The following is a 19156-nucleotide window of genomic DNA, read 5'->3' as shown; positions in this document are numbered from 1 at the left end:
ATGAAAGGAAACTATATTTATCTCAAATACTTCTTATCCATTTGCATTGAAACAAATGTTTCTACAATAAACTCTTGACATCTATGAAATCTCTTTCTTCTGTTAATGTTTCGTTTAAATAAAAGTTTTTCCCTACCTGTTTTTGACTAACCACTTCTTTACAGTTTTTACAGTTTTTAGTTTACAAACCCGTACCCTTGCCATTTTAATAGCCTCGTGCTGCAGGCTGCAGGACTGGCGATGAAGAACGAAGACCTTTATTTTGACAGCCACGAGACCGGAAATGCCATATTTGCTATGAACGCGGTCAAACTGTTTCTTCTATTGGACAGTGTTACTGCTATGAATGCTATGTGGAGAGTAGCGATGTCGGAAGAGGTTGGGAAAAAAATGCAGGCAGTCTTAGACCGGGTCAATCTGGCCGTAACCCGACGTGCAAAGGTTAGTTTGTAGAATTAAACGTTCAGACTGAGATGCTTTGTAAAACTTTTATCCTCATATGTCCTCAGTCAGTTCACTGCTTCTGTCGGATTATGTAAATGCTCAACCTTAGCACACAGTCGCCAAAGAGAATGAGATATTTGTACACAAGTCTTATAAATCGTTAATGTAGGCATGCACGATTATCATATTTATGGATCACCAATCATTTCTGTATTTAGCATAATATTCATATACAGTATTATAGCCTTATCGTAGGAGATTGCGATGTGGGCCATGATGCATAACAGTATATTAAAACAGTATAACAAGTGTAGATGGGCTCAGAGGTGGCAAAAGTACACATCCCTCGCTTAATTAGAAGTACAGATACTCTTTTTGAAAGACTCTGGTAAAAGTACTGACTATAATATTTCTTCAAGGTAAAGTAAAAAAAGTTTGGGTTTTGAAATGTACTTAAATAAAAAGTAGCCATTACTACTGCCTGTTTATTGTGACGCTGGTAACTGGACGTCATATTAATATTAGGCCTGTCAATTGATTAAAATATTTAACCTGATTGATCGCACATTTGTCGCCATGTACCTTAAATTAATACTTTTCATGTGTTTACTACTCGAATCAACATCCGATATGATAAAAATCTATTTTTAATAAATTAAAAATGGCCCATTTTTATATATTTTGGAAAATATATTTTCAAAATAATATTTTAAATTCATTTTAAAAAGACATTTGCCCTCAATATATTTCAGTCCAAGAAAATACATTCACATGAAACATTTTAAGAAAATCTTTATTTTATGTGTAAAACATGTACATATAACACATTTCACAAATCAAGCAAGGAACATTCTTAAATAAAATATATAAAAATAATATATAAAAATTTACTGCAATCCCCAAAGCTCCTCTGGGCACACTGCAAAACCTCTTCATTGCCACTGTAATAGACAAAAATCACAGCTATATTTTAAAGGTGTGGTTCACCAAATACCCACATATAAACATTAACCAAAGCACACATCAGTAATGGCAAATTGAAGCTCAAGCATGCTTGCTTAAAGTATGAAGACCAATTGGGTTCTTCTTATTACACATGTTTAAGCTTCCTGTAAAAAACAATGAAGTTTGTTCTTTTACATCAGCAAGTATCTGTTTATTTTTGCTGATCATAGTTTATGTGTAGATAAAAGCCTAAATTTAACCTGTTATCATATAAAGGTTGTCTAGTGGTTAGGATGTGGTTCGATCCCCGGTCAGGGAACCAACCCCAGCCATTTGGGTTGCACAAGCCTTAGTGCCGGTCCCAAGCCCGGATAAATGGGGAGTGGGAAAGAAAGTTATCATATAAAGTGACTGAGTCTCTCCCGAAAATTTCGACTAAACTGTTCAATGAACATTAATTAGTTTTACGATCTTTTTATGAACCAAGACTGTAGACAGAAATCTCTCAGATTTCATTAAAATATCTTCATATGTGTTTTTAAATTTAAGACTTGCGTGTTTTAAATGACATGAGGTTGAGTAAATGATGACAATTTCTTTATTTCTGGGTAAATGATCCCCTTAACTGAATTTTTTGCAGCAAATTTTCTTTTTAAAAACTCTGCATACAAAACCAAATACTTCTCATATAAGTTATATAACTTATCTCATGTTATTATAAGTGTATACAAATAAAAGTCAGCCATTTACAGATGCGAAATGACATATTGCTCTTATCTGTACGATCAAAAAAAGACAGCATTATTTAAGTTTGTTTCAGTGTTATGAGGAAAAAACAACCTGAATATCAGTGAATACTTGTCTCACAGACATGATAAATATATAAATAGAAAGTTTGAAATGCCTAAATATAAATAAACCAAAATAAACTAATCAAATACAAATATTCTCTGAATATGTAATCTGTATGATAGTTGGAAGAGGTACAGTTTCTCCGGTATCATCTCATTAATCGACCGTGTGGAAACATAGCAAAGGTCCCATTTGGCGTCCTGATGATTTACGTAATTTAAAACACTGGAATTATTTTAAAACCTTTACAAGAATATTTTGTCTTCATCTCTATGCTGAATATGGTTTCACTAATAATAAACATACATTTGCATAAAGCCTCAATATTTGCCCAATAATGATACATTCAGAACAGGTAAAAATGTGCGATACAGTCGTGTTATTGATTGTGATTAATTATATTAATTGATTGCCAACAGTAATATTAATATGATGTGAGGTCCAGTTACCAGCGTGACATTAAACAGCTAGTAATAATCGCTACTTTTTACTTAAGTACATGTCTTCTTTACTTTAACTTAAGAAAAAGGATAGTCAGTACTTCAACTTTTACTAGAGTATTTTAAAATATAAGTATCTGTACTTTTACATTAAGTGACGGATCTGTGTACTTTTGCCACCTCTGTTGTACTTAAGTAGATTTTTCTGGTATCAATTTATTTTATTTCACTCATTACATTTACACAAATATCTATACTTTCTACTTCTTACATTTTCAAACCAGACTCGTTACTTTAGTTTTAATCTATTTGGTGAAATGGTCAATATTTTTTCTTCTCTCTGCATGCCGTTTTCATCCCTGTCTTTGCACAGCTTTTTCAATCTACCACTGGTGTATCATATACAGTGGGGCAAAAAAGTATTTAGTCAGCCACCAATTGTGCAAGTTCTCCCACTTAAAAAGATGAGAGAGAGTCCTGTATCTTTCATCATAGGTACACTTCAACTATGAGAGACAAAGTGAGAAGAAGAAAAAAAATCCAGAAATCACATTGTCTGATTTTTAAAGAATTTATTTGCAGATTATGGTGAAAAATAAGTATTTGGTCAATAACAAAAGTTCATCTCAATACTTTGTTATATACCCTTTGTTGGCAATGACAGAGATAAAACATTTTCTGTAAGTCTCCACAAGGTTTTTACACACTGTTGCTGGTAGTTTGGTTCATCTGACCATATGACAATCTCCCAATCCTCTTCTGGATCATCCAAATGCTCTCTAGCAAACTTCAGATGGGCCTGGACATGTACTGGCTTAAGCAGGGGGACACGTCTGGCACTGCAGGATTTGAGTCCCTTCGGCATAGTGTGTTACTGATGGTAGCCTTTGTTACTTTGGTCCCAGCTCTCTGCAGGTCATTCACTAGGTTCCCCAGTGTGGTTCTGGGATTTTTGCTCACCGTTCTTGTGATCATTTTGACTCCATGGTGTGAGATCTTGCATGGCACCCCAGATCGAGGGAGATTATCAGTAGTCTTTTATGCCTTCCATTTTCTAATAATTGATCCCACAGTTGATTTCTTCACACCAAGCTGCTTACCTATTGCAGATTCAGTCTTCCCAGCCTGGTGCAGGTCTACAATTTTGTTTCTGGTGTCCTTTGACAGCTCTTTGGTCTTGGCCATAGTGGAGTTTGGAGTCTGACTGTTCGAGGTTGTGGACAGTCAGAGTTGTGTCTTTTATACTGATAACGAGTTCAGACAGGTGCCATTAATACAGTTAACAAGTGGAGGACAGAGGAGCCTTTTAAATAAGTTGTTACAGGTCTGTGAGAGCCAGAAATCTTGCTTTTTTGTAAGTGACCAATTACTTATTTTCCACCATAATTTGCAAATAAATTCTTTAAAAACCAGACAATGTGATTTTTTTTTTGCTAATTTTGTCTCTCATAGTTGAAGTGTACCTATGATGAAAATGACAGGCCTCTCTCATCTTTTTTAGTGGAAGAAACTTGCACAATTGGTGACTGACTAAATACTTTTTTTGCCCAACTGTATATGTTTCTGGCTCTCACACACCACAGATGTAAGCTAGTTTACAAAGCTAACAATGGGCAAGGCAGAAAGCAACAGGAAATATGGGGGGACAGAAGGAGTCAGGGATGTCAACATGACTAAGAACAGAAACATGCCTGATCACCTGATCATCATCTTTTCTCTGCTTGTGTTCTATAGTTAATGTTTTGCCTGGATTCATTGTTACATTAGGTAACAAAAATTAAAATAATTTTGTATTAATATATAATTAGAGCTCCATTTTTGTGGAGAGCAACAATTCTAATTCCCAAATCCTCAAAGAGTTATTTGCCATGGGGTGCCATGTTTAACATCCATTGGTCAGTATGAGAGAATTGTAAAGAACCACAAAAAGCACCAAATTGGAACTGCTCTAATACAAGATATACAGATTTGTATGTTGCTGTGAAGCGGACAAAAACATGAGCATGATGAATAGGACATGTTTCTTTGCATGGTTAAGCGACATACAGTTGTTATCACTTAGGTTGTACTCACTTTTGTTGCCAGCTATGTTTAGTAAATCTGTACTGCTAGGCAAGCTGCACACTGACTAATTTAAAATATATCCAATCTCCAATTCATTTCTATAGTATTGTCCCTTAAGAAGATATACTAAAATGTGCAGAGTGTACTCACTTTTGTTTTATATATATATATATATATATATATATATATATATATATATATATATATATATATATATATATATATATAATTATTTTTATTTTACTGAAGCATATGTCAACTTTTCAACTGTGTATGCAGAAGAAATGGAGACTTATCATAGCTAGTTGATGTTAGTGATATTTTAGAAGAATAGCTCACACAATTTTAAATGATATTTTTGTATTTAACATTGTTTTTCACCTCTCTTTTGACAGACATTACCATGCATTGCACCTAGGATAGTTGCTGTAAGTAAAACCAAACCTCCAGACATGGTAGTTGAGGCTTATAAACATGGACAACGCAACTTTGGGGAGAATTATGTAAGTACATTTACAAAGTCTAACTTATTTGTATGTCACCTCTGCATTTTGGCTCAGTAATGATTTTATAAGGTATATATTCTGCATCTTCTCATAGGTAAATGAGCTTGTGGAGAAAGCGTCTCACCCTCTGGTATGTTCAAGAAGTCTTAAATTAGCTAGAAATCTTAAACAGTACATGTTGCCAAAACTTTAGAACTAGATTTTCTTGCTTTTCACTTATAGAGTTTTGTGTATTGTGTACTTTTTTTGAGCTCATCACTGACTCATGATGCTAATTATGTTTCTCAAATCTTGATCTTCTGTGCTATGTTTTGGAATACTTTACTGAGATTATTTTCTATCTTAGATTTTGACACCATGCCCTGAAATTAAATGGCATTTCATTGGACATTTACAGAAGGGGAATGTTAATAAACTCTTAGGTAAGCAGTTTAGCTTTTTTCCACCATTTACTGGTTTAAAAATAAAAAGTTCTTTGACTCCTTTGTACATAAAATTGAATCTATTATACTTTGTGGTTTTTGAGTTTGCACTTTTTTGAGTTGGCTTATAGGTGTTCCAAACCTTTACATGGTTGAGACCATCGACTCTGTAAAACTGGCTGACAAACTTAACAGCTCATGGCAGAAGTTACGATCTTGTAACACCAGGAGATTAAAGGTCATGGTTCAGATCAACACAAGCAGCGAGGAAAGTGTGTGTTCATTTCATGAACAGCCTGTTATATTGTTTGTATTCACCATGTTTGTCCCACTGCATAATTCTGACAATTTTCAGGCCTGTAGTTAAAAATGTATGACAGCAGTAGACATAAACATACAATATATATCTGTTTAAATAACACATAATTAGACAAGGAATTAGTAAAGTATTTCGGAAGAGGCGGGTTATGAAGGCTATTTTTCCATATGTACATAAATACTAATTCTTTGATCACAATAGGCTGATACTAATCAATATGCTTAGCTAACCAAGTTTTCTAATTATTTGTTTATTTTATAAATATTTGCCAAAATATAAAATTAAAATCAAAACCTTTTTATTTGACCTTAATAGCACTCAGCCAGTAATGGTGTGTTTCACAGATAACTTGCTGATAAGTCCTGACCTGCAGCTATTATGCAGTGTTAGCTGCAGTGTAAGCTTGTCTTTCATGTGTTACTGGTGTTAAATTGGTCAGCATATGCTGTTTCTGACATCCACAGCTGGAGTACAATATTTTCCTCATTAAAGTAGATTCAATTTCTTACACGATTTAAATATATCAAAATATAATAAAATATTCAAAATATAAAAAATGAATAAGTGGTGTGGAACGGTAATCACTGTTAATTTGTACTTTGTGCTCCAATAGGTAAACATGGTCTGCATCCTGAAGAAACTATCAATACGGTCAAGCATATTGTGACTAATTGTCCTGCTCTGGTCTTCTCTGGACTAATGACTATCGGACGTTATGGTTATGATCTCAGTGAAGGTCCAAATCCTGACTTCCAGGTAAATATTTTTATATATGCACACACTTCAGAGACAAAACGCACTTAATAAGAATGATTAAACTTTTAAATTAAATCAAATATATTTAAATTGGTTTTAACACAAAATTCCTGGTTAGAAAATTAGCAATGCACTTCTGAGATTACTTGTATCAACATTTGCTCAATTGCTATAGTAAACTGTTTGAGGGAAAAGCTACAAATGTAGTTTTCTTGTATGCAACAGTAAACATTATGATAATGTTTATGATTTAAAATTAACATTCAAAACACCTCTCTGGGTTTACAAAAAAAAAAAAAAAGGGTATTTTTTTCAAGACACATCATCTGCCACACCTGATGCAGCACATCAAGTGCCTGATAAAAGGGGTTGCATGATATACTAAAAATATTAATAAATTGCAGTTGTAGATATGATGTATTCATATCACAAAGGTGTATTGAATAAATGAAAAATTTCATACTCAGAAAGATTATGAAAAGTTTATATTTTAGGGTGATGTAGAGAATAGACCAGGTTTGCATCTTTTATTTTTGGGGTGTGTTTTGCAGCAAATCTACCAAAATTGTAGCATGTTATTGAAGATTATGTTTGCTCAGAAATTACAAGGAAGAGACAAAAATAGATGTGTGTTTGACAGTAATTATTAAATCCTAGAAAAGTGGGACATACCTCGCTCTGTATAAGAGGAAAGGTGCCACTCACCTTGGGTAAATAGAAACCTGGGTAGTGCACCAGGTGGAGCAAGACTAGAGTGTTGTGAATCACACAGTGAGCCCTTTTTGCAAGTCTGTTAATTTTTTTGGCCGAGAGTTGAGGACTGAGTATCCTCCTCAACCAAACCATTCTCACAGGGTAATCGAGAAATATATAAACTATTTAAGTAGTTTTTTTTGGTTTAGCATATTTTTCCTGGTGGACATTTTTATTGGTTAATGAATGAAAAAACACAATTGATGTTGTCCATGTGTATGGAAGTTGCCAAAATGAGAAAATAAGTTGCATCTGGCTGCTCAATAGGACATTAAAAAAGGCTCTTGATCAGAGATCATCAACAGTAAAATACCTCACATAAGGTATAGTGGACTGATTGCAATGATCAACTTCTTAATACATCTGATATTTTGGATGAAGTGCTACCGTTTACATTTAGGTTGTAGGGCTAAGGTATAAACAGGCTATACTGTGCAGTCAGATAAGCAATCTTCAAAAGAGTGTCACCAACTTGCTGGAGTTTGAAGAATGTGTGGGAGAGCGAATGGTTCGGGGAAAGGAAGACCACTACAGGACAGGTTCAATACCAAGAAAACGTTTATTTTTTATAAGCTCTGTGCTCAGTGCCGCAGCCTTACAATCCCAGGCACACACACCCACACACATCCTCTCGCTCCTCCTTAAATGCTCCCACTGATCACTGCAAGAGAGAGAACACAGATTAGTCCCAATTTCCTTCAGGTGTGTCATTCCCTGTCTATCTGCTCCTGGCCTCGCCCTCCATTCACAAACTGGCACTCAGCCACGCCCCTGCTGCCACAGAATGATTCGGCCCTGCTCAAAAAGAGTGCACAACAAAGATTAGATAAACATCGGAGCCCAAAGATTGAAAGGAAAGGACAATAAATGTAAGGATCATCTGGGCTAGTCAACCTACGGGTGAAAGTCTTAGGCATGTGACAGGAACTCTATTGATTTAGACTGAGTTAATGAAGGCTTCAAAAATAGGCAGTAAAAAACAGTACTGTTGCCCAAAAAAATTATAAAAGTTTACACTGTATTTTAAACACACACATGCACAATAAGAAGAATCTGTTAATCTGTCTATATTCTATATTCATCTATTTCTATCTTGAATAAGGTCTTAACTGAATGTATTTGTTAGTCCACCCTGCCAAACTATCAATAATAGTTAGAAAAAAATATCCATAACCCTTCTTATACACTCAATCATAAGGTCTGGATTGGGACTGATCACTTCCACCCATTATTATACAAGAACAAATCAAGTACTAAATTATATAGTTGAAGATTTCAGTAGAACAGAACAGAAATATTCCTAATCATGTATTTAGTTGCTTAGAAAAAGCTTATCCTTTTGTTCCCACTGTCTTTTGTGGAAACACTGGCTAAAGCAATGTTTTCTGAAAGTCAGAATAATTATATTTGCACCTCTGAAAACACCATGAGGTGATTGGTACTGTTAAACAGTGTGGTAAAGAGATCTCTATTTTGAGGAAAGAGAACAAACACTAATAGACCTTACCTCCTCATAGAGATCCTGGACGAGCCATCGGAAAATTATTAGGATTTTCTTCTGCCTGTTTTGGAATCAAAAATCATTACTGCTAGTACATTCAGGGAATGCTGGGAGAAAAGACACAGACCAGACATATCCTATAAGCCCGTGGACAACACTGATGAATTACAGATGCAGATTATGCCTTCTGTGTATAATCTATAAAACAAAGTTGATGAAGCCCACATTGATAAGAAAGGCTCAATGATAGTCAATTTCATTTGTTAAAATATGTTCCTATATGAGCGATTGTTTCTGTTGAGATTTGTGGTAGGCACACTGGCCCTTCATCCATTTTAAGACTTTCATGCTTAATAACGCAGTTTTTATGGTTTTTATTTACTTTTACCATTTTTAATTCCACAGCTTTCTACTCATAAGTGTAGTGTAGTGAGTACCACACGAATACACATAATTGGGTGGCCTGAAACAAACTAAGTTTAGTTAAGGGAAACCATATTGGTGATTGACAAATCTGCAGTGGAAGTGGAATGAGGTTGGACTCGAGGTCAGGCAATTGCAAGTGCGTTATCACTTTATTTAAAACGTCATATTCCTTCTTTGTAAGCAATCCACCAAAGCCTGTTCCAGTGTATTAATCTTTTATGTTTTAAATAAATACCCAACTTTCTTCCCTGGACAGTGTTCTATGCATGCACTTTTTTTCTTTACGTGACTCAAATCTTTCCACACCTTTTGAGTATCGTCCAGATCCAGTTCCCTCATTAATCTTAATACAGCGTGTGTGTATGTATGTATGTATTCATTGGTGAGCAAATACATAATCATTAGCTGAAAACCACATTAACTATAAATTTTATTGTTTACTGCTGCTTTTATTTGCTGCTTTTAGATTTTGTTTTTGTTCGCACCATTTTAATTGAATCCATCACTATGTCGGGAGCGAGGTGATCTAGTGCAACTGTTCCAAAGTCAGCAAACAAACAAATTACTCAATAGCACTTCATTAAACTATACCATTTTCGCATGATGAGGATTATACTATTTGAGCTTACTGTGCTGATGTTTCGCCTTCATCCTTGAGACCAGTGTGTTTTCTTTTGAGAGAGCAAGAGAAGCTGCCTGTCCCTGGGTGCACCGCCATCTGGACTTCCCTGGAGAGGTGTGGCAGACGATGGAGTGCCTGTTCCGTTCCGGCTGTAGCACTCCTCCTTGGCCTGGTCCCACTCCCTCCACGGCGAAGTCCGCCTGGCATCATACCTCTCTTCTAGCAAGGGGTTTCGGCACCACAGTAACAAATCCCACTGGTTCAACGGTGGAAGAAAGAGAGACAGGCAATAGTTCACCAAGCAGAGATTGCTTTATTTACTTTCGTTTTCACCCCGGCGTTTTCCTTTCCAGTATTCACGTGGGGGCTCACACTCATGGTTCTGGAGGTCTTTCCATCTTGACGTCCGCCAGTGGCCACTCGCGGATGGGCCTGCTTTCCTCCGCGTTCAGTCACTGTTCGGCAGCTCTTCTGCTCGTCTGTGCTTGGTGGCTCTCTCCCCGGAGGTTGGCATCTCTCTGTGTGCACTGATTAGTCTCATCAGCTGCAGGTGTTTCTTACTGCTCGTTCTATCCAGATCAGCCCTCCACTCGCACACCGCTGGAGCTCGCCCTCCACTCGCACACTGCTACATAAGTGTATAAGCAATTGACCCTTCGCAAAGAGCTTGATTGACAGGTGTTCTTGTCATCACGGCATGGTTTGTCAGACATAGCAAAAACTAAAGACGGCAGGTTTTTGCAGAAGGTCAACTGCTTATACATTTATAAAAACTGTATTTAGCATAGTCCATCTATAGTATAAACTGTCATTAAATTGCTGCACAAGCAAGGTGAAATCAATGCCCAAGAGGATAAAGGCAGTGCTAGATAACAATGGTGCTCATAAAAAATATTGACACGTTCACTTGAACATCCAAAAATAAACTGCCCTATTACAAGATACACAAATTGTATGGTCCTGTAAAGCAGTCAAAAACATGAACATGATGAATAGGACATGTGGCTTTGCATGGTTGGAGGACCTTCAGCTGTTATCACTTAGGGCAGACATGGGCAGACTACGGCCCGCGGGCCACACATGGCCCGTTGGGTTCATTAATCCGTCCCGCCGAACGTGACCAAATTCTATTAAAATAGGTACGGGTAAACATTGTTCAATTTACCTTTCCCCTGTAATGCCCACGTTTCCCCTAAAGATGTCGCACTTCAGCTCCATTGACGTTGTTTGCGTGCAATACTCTCTTCTTCTATTAAGAGAGCTTAATCTGATACTCTTTAAAAACTGCGACAGTTTCTGACAAACACCTCGGATCTATCCTGAGAATTGCCACAACAAAACTTACTACAGACTTTGATGAACTGGCAAAATAAGGAGTTCAACAACACTGTTCCTACTGAAACTGTACTGAACAAAAAAAAGATAAACAAATTGTTGATCTTTTGGCACTTGATGAAACTGAATTTGCCAATTCTCTAATGTTTTATATATATATATATATATATATATATATATATATATATATATATATATATATATATATATGTATGTATGTATGTGTGTGTGTGTGTGTGTGTGTGTGTGTGTGTGTGTGTGTGTGTGTGTGTGTGTGTATGACCCGGCCCCTCTGTCAAATTTTGGAACCCATTGTGGCTCGTGGCATTGTGTACTCACTTTTGTTTTCAGCTATTTTGACAATAATGGCTTATAATGGCAATAATGAGTTATTTTCAGAGGACAGAAAATTTGTACTTATATACAAGCTGCACACTGACTACTCTCTAAAAAAAAAAAAAAAAAAATTGTATATCCAAGTCTGATTTCTATACTATTGTCCCTTGAGAAGATATGCTGAAATGTGGGGCATATACTTACTTTTGTGAGATACTATATATCTTCTTCTTTTGGCTGCTCCCATTAGGGGTTAACACAGCAGATCATCCACCTTCATACCACACTGTCCTCTACATCTGCCTTTTTCAAACAAACTACCTGCATTTCCATCAAAACATTCATCCACCTCCTACTTGGCCTTCCTCTTTTCTTCCTGCCTGGTGGCTCCGTCCTTAGCCATCTTCTACCTGTGTATCTCAGGTCTCTAAAATGTCCTACATGCGTTATCCCGCTAATAAACTAATTTCTAATTCTGTACATCCTCATCACTCCCAATGGAAATCTCAGAATCTTTAACTCTGCAAAATCTAGCTCCGACTCCTGTCTTTTGTCATACCCCCACCTCTCCAGGCTCTTCTGAACTCTCTACTCTCGCCACAACTCATCCGGATACATCATTGTCCATGGAGACTCCTATCTGACCTCATCCGTCAACCTGTCCAGACAGAAAAGGGCACAGAGCAAACCTTGATGCAATCTCACCTCCACCTTAAACCAGTCTACCATTCCTACTGCACACCTCACTGCTGTAACACTGTCATCATGTCCTGCACCACCCTTACATACTTCTCTGCTACACCTGACTTCCTCATACAATAAAAATTGCCAAGTTTGCAATAAAATAACTCCATGCAGCCATTAGCAGACAACAGTCAACATATCCAGAGGCTGCTTTTATTGTTGCAGGTGACTTAAAACATGGCAATTTAAAGACAGTCCTCCCAGTCCTACCAGTTTCCTGCAACACCAGAGGAAATAAAACCCTGGACCATGTTTACACATACTTACCTGATTTCTAGAAAGCTACCCTCCTCCCCCACTTGGGGCAATCCAATCAACTTTTTTTGTTTCTCTCACCCAAGTGTTTACCACTCATCCAACATGTGAAACCCACAGTGTGGATGATCAAAGTGTGGCCAGAGGTAGCAGATTTTGTACTACAGGATTGGTTTTGACATGCCGACTGGAAGTTTGCCACTCAGGCAACCTGTGACTCCCACACACATTAAAAGCTATGCTTCCTCTATATTGGACAATATAAACACCACAATAGACAGTGATACCACACAGAAACAGATAACTCTATGCCCTGGATGAACAGCGAGGTTCACCTCTTACTCAAGGCATACAACACTGCTTGCAGATCTGAAACTCCAAGTTAGTCACCAAACATGGAGACCTAGGCATTAGCACATCATTCTGCAAAACGGAGTCCCTTTTTCTACTCAATCTTCACCCATGACTGCAATCCTGTACATGGTTCCAACGTTATCATCAAGTTTGCAGATGATACTATGGTAATCAGTCTTATCAAGCAAATGATGATTCAGCCTACAGGGAGGAGGTGAATCGCTTGGCTGCATGGTCCACTGAAAACAACTTGCTACTCAACACCAAGAAGACCAAGGAGCTCATTGTAGACTTCAGGAAGGAGAAAGGCAGCACACACACATCCATTTAAATAGAGGGGTGGTAGACCATGTCACCATCTTTAAATTCCAGGGGATCCACATCTCTGAGGACATCTACTGGACAAAAAAAAACAGCTCCAGTCTGGTCAAGAGGCTCTGAAAAAAAATATTTTTTTCAGACATCCTGGTGAACTTTTACCTCTGCACCATTGAGAGCATGCTGACCAGCTGTATTAAAGTCTGATATGGAAACTGCTCTGTGTCAGACCAGAAAGTGCTGCAGAGAGTGTTGAGAACTGCCTAACGAATTGTGGAAACTTTACTCCCAAAAGACTTACAAGGCTTACATCATCACAAAGGACTCTCTCTCACAATGCCCATCGACTATTGTTTGTTCATCTTTCATTATTAATACCTATCATATATCATAGCCTTACCAACCTGTGCATATGTAAATAGTTTACACTGCTACCAATGCACTTCCGGTTAAATGTTAACTGCATTTTTTTTGCCTTGTTCCGTAAACTTGTGCAAAGTTGAATCTAATCGAATGTAATTTGATATACACACACATACACATTTAGGGTTTTCTAAAGATTCTTGGATATTATGCACCGTATTGATGGTACATCAATGGTCTTGGGTGTTTTATGTTGAGGAACATTATTTTAAAATTGTTCCACAACTTGTATTCACATTTTTTTTAGATTGGTGAACCACTGCCCATCTTTTGATAGACTCTGATTATTATTTTAGGCCTCTTGCCAGATTAACTTTACAAAATGTGCAAAGTGTTCTTCCAGCTGATAATGTTATAACACTTACTTTTCTAGACTTGCTGTCCCAGTCCCAACATTTTGAGACATATTGCAGCCACTAAATTTAAAATGAACATATTATGAACATTTATGTATGAACAATATATTACATTTCCTCAGTTTAAACATTCAAATGATTTTCTTAGTTGTATACGATTTATACGTTTTGAAAATCATTGCATTCTGTTTTTTTTTTTTTTTTTTTTTTTTTATACATTTTCCCAACTTATTTTTATGGGGTGTACAACTGTTCCTATAGAATCTTTTTGCCATCTTCTTGGTAACATTCAAGTGAAAAAGCCATGGGCTGCAGAGCTGATATCGCGGTATGGGATCTTATTGTTAAAATTAATTAGGAGAGGGTTCCAAACTTTTTCCAAAACTGTGAATATACAATTGCCAAATATGGCAGAGAACAGGACATCAAAGGCTCCTTACGTGTGACAGCAATAACAATTATTTATATATCTGAGCTACATGGTTGTGTGGCAAGGCAGAAGTTATTTTATCCAAAATAAAAAATAAAAAACATCCAAGCCCAGCTAAAGCTTGCAACAAATACATTCAGTCTCCCAAAACATGTGGATTAATGTGTTATGATATTATCTGATAAGAATAAAGTTGAACTTTTTGGCCATAATACCAAAATATATTTTTGGTTAAAAAAAAAACCCTCCTTAGCCACAGTAAAACATGCAGGTTTTTTTAGCTGGGGCTTTAATCAGCTTGGAGTAATAATGAATAGCTTCAAATATTAGAGGATTTTGCCATAAAACCTCAATGCTTCTTATACAACACCTTTCAACATGAAAACAACCTAAAGCACACCAAATAAATGAAAAAATATAAAAAGATCATGCTTTTGGAATAGCCCAGCCAATTTACCAGTTAGAATGGTTTTGCAAAGAACAAATATATCAAAGAGATTCAATGCAGCCGTTAAATATTTTAGGGGTGTTTGTTCTTCTGCAACCAAGTTATTGTACTTTTTTCCTAAAATGAATCCTATTGGTTTTCACTTTCAATAGATACACTGCAATTTTACAATAAAGTTGAAAATATTTCCTGACATTTCATTTTCACATTAAAAAACCTGCCATTTTCCAATTCTAATTTTATTTGCCACATACATATTCATACAGAGTACGACATGTAGTTGATATTAACAGGGGTGTTCAATTTTATATCCACTGTACATCTTCAGTCATCTACAGAATTTGGTTTCATTCATAAATCTACAGCTTCCAAGTAGTATAAATGGCTCTAATCTCTCCATCCAACCCACAATTCTCCTGTGTCTAAGTTTATATACCCTGCCTTGCCACCTTCCTCGAACTTTCTGGATAGGCTTTTTAGGTAACACTTTATATGTAACTATTTCAGTCATAAATATTCTTCAGATGAAGATAGCAAGAATTTGTTAATGGAGTGATGGAGTTTAGATTTTGGTTTTTATGTTGGCAGTCTAAATGTGCTACTCTGTTGCAGCTGGTTGAGTGTAGCGAATGCTCTGTTATGCATGTTCAAACAGAAATGTTAAGAATCAAACTGCTGCTACAAAAGAGTATGAGAACTAATCAAGATACAGATAGAGTTTCATGGCTGACATTTATACCACAATCTGTCTGAATATTCATATTGGCTGGAAAGTGTACATTTAAAGTGAATACAGAGGTAATTGATGCTGCATTTGTAAACATAGTAACATACAGTCAAAGTTGCAAACAGAGTGAGACAGCTATTGTAAACATTTTCTTATTACCTAACTTGGCCTAATAGATTATTTTGTGTGCTATTTAACTGGATAATATGGAGATTTTGAAAGCACAAGAATAATACAAATAAGACATAATTTAAACACTTCAACACACAATGTCTCTCTCTCTCCCTCGCTAATAATGTATTAAATATTAATTCAATAAAATGTAAATGTATCATAATAGAGTATGGTGTAGATTTCATAAATCTACAGCAGTAGATTTCATAAATAGCATTTGGTCAAATGGTCATGACTTGCTTAAAGCTATACTACAAAAAAAATCATTATTTTGTTACATGTTTTGCTTATATTTACCATTCAAAAATATTTCTAATGGCTTGCATTAATGTGATTTTTACTTTGTCAATTTTTTTAAAGCCATTATTGACCAGAAGCTTAACTGTTTAAAAGTATTTTTTTATAAATACATTAATTGAAAAAATATACATTAATTATGGACAGTGAAAGAGCAAGTGGATCACTTACAATCAATTATAATGATAGTTTAAATGAACATTTATGGCATTTGCTTTGTAACAGTTAAAAATATAACTGATATAATAAAATGAATGTATTGATATGTTTTCAAACAGCAATGCTTGTTTATAGATGAGGCTTTAATTCATTATAAGTTTTCAGCTGTTATTGGCATAAAAGGCCTTGGGCAATGTGTATCCCTTACAATCTTAACAATACATCTTGTAACATTTGTTAAAGATGTGTTTCTAAAACAACACCCTTCAGTTTAAAATGGCTTTCTGTGTAGATTCTGCTCAAGCATCGTGAAAAGGTATGTGAGAGTCTGAATCTTCAACTGGAACAGGTTGAGCTCAGTATGGGCATGTCTACAGACTTTGAACATGCGGTGAGTTGTTAGATTTTTCTTTTGCTTATTATATTTGTTTTTAAACGTATTACCTAAACTCTTATTGAAGAGTGATTCTAAATTCAATACAATTCATTAAGATGTAATCCGCATCTGCCACTGTGAACACTGAACACAGTAATGTCTTTGTAATTGTATTTCTTCTTTCAGATTGAGGTAGGCTCCACTAATATCCGTGTTGGTAGTACCATTTTTGGAACACGGGAATATCCAAATACTCCTAGCCCAAGCCCAGAAAAAAAGCCAGAGGTTGCATCTGAAGAAGCAGCAAAGAAAACGGAACATCTTACAGTAAAAGACCATTAATTAGTAATGCTAGACATGGTGAATCTGGAGGGTTTAAGAGAAGCTGCCCCACTAAGAACAAGAAATATCTTATTAATAGCCTTGCCATCATAAAAAAGGAACAGGCATAACATTTTCTTCTAGTGTCAAGTAAACTTAAGTTTGACCAATTCCTAACAATTCTCATATTAATTTTTACCATTAATATCATGATGCATTCAAGTTTTATTTTAAAAAAGTATAGCTTTTGGTAAATGAATGAAGTGTGGATTGCAATGTTTTCTGTGGTCAGTATACCACTTTCTCTGTCTCTCAGTATGAGAAAGTTTTGATGCGAATGCACATGTATTGCATAACTACTTATATTGTACTTTGAAAGCCATATTAAAGAAATTAGTATTTGCTATTAAAAGACTTGTGTATAGAAAATGTGCATAAACATTGAAATATTTAAGTTTAATATAAGTTACAGAGAACTGCAGTTATATGTGATTTAGAACTCTAACATTTTGTTAACTGTGTATGTATCAGATTTAACCAGACTTCTTTTCGATTATGCTATTTTTATGGTGATAAATAAAAAAAACAGTAGTGTACAAAGTACCTGTTACCTGTCTTACTGTTAAGTTGGGGTGATGAACAGTTAAAAATATAAATGCCCAAGAAATTGAAAGGTATACATTTTATACATAGATTAAATTAAATGGAATCTGATCTTCACCAGAAAAATAATTATGCACACTTATATAAAGCAGAAAACACTCCCAAACCAAGATTTTGTGAAATTGCTGAATTCTTTGTATTATATCTGAACACTTCTGTTACTAAAATAAAGCATGTTGATGGCAGCATGCGCTGACTGAGTGCTTGTCAGGAAAGATTGAGGAAAAACTCACGATTTGGTTTACCAAGAGAGCTAAAAGGACCTGATATAGCTCCTTGATTTTTTTTTAATCAAATCTAATGTGTTGGTCTGCCCTCTTGTTTAATTTTCCTAATAATATTTTTACAAAAAAAGGTAAACATGAAATTTCTGTAATTTGATGCCAAAAAGCAGCTAAGCTATTGCCAGAAGAATGTAGTAACAGATCACTAGCTAGACTTATAAATGACAAATTTCAGAATAATCAGACATAACTTTGTTTCCAGTTTATTTTGAATATATTCAAATTGCAAATGTAAAATATATACTAAAGGGGTTAAAACATGTTAAGCTACTTGTCTATAAGATTTATTATTATTTGTGAGTGGAACCCTAAAATGAACAAACAGTGCAAGATTGCTGTGATATATTTGGTTATTTAGTTTATTCAAATTTGACCAGCTATAATTAATATGGGAAGCTAGGCTTCTTATATATTATTGAAGAAATTTCCTTAAATTGTAGCCCATATAACTGCTTTTCATATTGCATTGTAATTCAATTACATTCATTGTTAGCACTTTTAACAATGGACATTGTCAAAGTAGGCATGGATCATAATGGTACAGAAGTTCACTCAGATACTGTGGCACAAGACCAGTGCTTCAAATCAAATCAAATTTTATTTGTCACATACACATACATACAGAGTACGAAATGCAGTGAAATGCTTTATACGACTTCATACATCAATAGAAGTATTTTGTAATCAATGTGATATTTATTTGGGAGCCAGTGTCGTCGTCGTCATCTTCTTTTGGCCTCTCTTATGAGGGGTCGCCACAGTGGATCATCGTCTCCATTCCCCCTGTCCTCTACATCTGCCTCTTTCAAACCAACTACCTGCATGTCTTCCCTCACCACATCCATAAACCTCCTCCTTGGCCTTTCTCTCTTCCTCCTTCCTGGTGGCTCCATCCTCAGCATTCTCCTACCGATATTCCCCATGTCTCTCCTCTGCACATGTCCAAACCATCTTTCTCACCTTGTCTCCAAAAGTTCCAACATGCGCTGTTCCTCTAATAAGCTTATTTCTAAACCTGTCCATCCTCGTCACTCCCAATGAAAAACTCACCAACTTCACCTCTGCTACCTCCAGCTCCACCTCCTGTCTTTTATTCAGTGCCACTG

General features: G+C 35.8%; 1 protein-coding gene across 1 annotated transcript; it reads left to right on the top strand.

The window, feature by feature from the left end:
- Nucleotides 1-283: 283 nt before the first annotated feature.
- Nucleotides 284-17706, top strand: LOC124398769 (pyridoxal phosphate binding protein). Its single transcript, XM_046869105.1, has 8 exons — nt 284-441; nt 5141-5248; nt 5346-5381; nt 5598-5673; nt 5805-5945; nt 6606-6748; nt 16699-16797; nt 16969-17706. Exons 1-8 carry the CDS (start codon nt 298-300, stop codon nt 17122-17124), a joined length of 903 nt encoding a protein of 300 aa, XP_046725061.1. The 5' UTR covers nt 284-297; the 3' UTR covers nt 17125-17706.
- Nucleotides 17707-19156: the final 1450 nt, after the last annotated feature.

Source organism: Silurus meridionalis, chromosome 16 (assembly GCF_014805685.1).
Source record: "Silurus meridionalis isolate SWU-2019-XX chromosome 16, ASM1480568v1, whole genome shotgun sequence".
NCBI classification, from domain to species: domain Eukaryota; kingdom Metazoa; phylum Chordata; class Actinopteri; order Siluriformes; family Siluridae; genus Silurus; species Silurus meridionalis.
This window is presented reverse-complemented; position numbering and strand designations above follow the sequence as displayed.

Excerpts from the sequence above, each read along its gene's own strand:
- LOC124398769 (XM_046869105.1), top strand. The coding sequence starts at position 298 with ATGAACGCGGTCAAACTGTTTCTTCTATTGGACAGTGTTACTGCTATG. Across the intron at positions 5,946-6,605 it reads CAACACAAGCAGCGAGGAAA|GTAAACATGGTCTGCATCCT; the intron begins GTGTGTGTTCAT and ends GTGCTCCAATAG. Across the intron at positions 6,749-16,698 it reads GTCCAAATCCTGACTTCCAG|ATTCTGCTCAAGCATCGTGA; the intron begins GTAAATATTTTT and ends CTTTCTGTGTAG.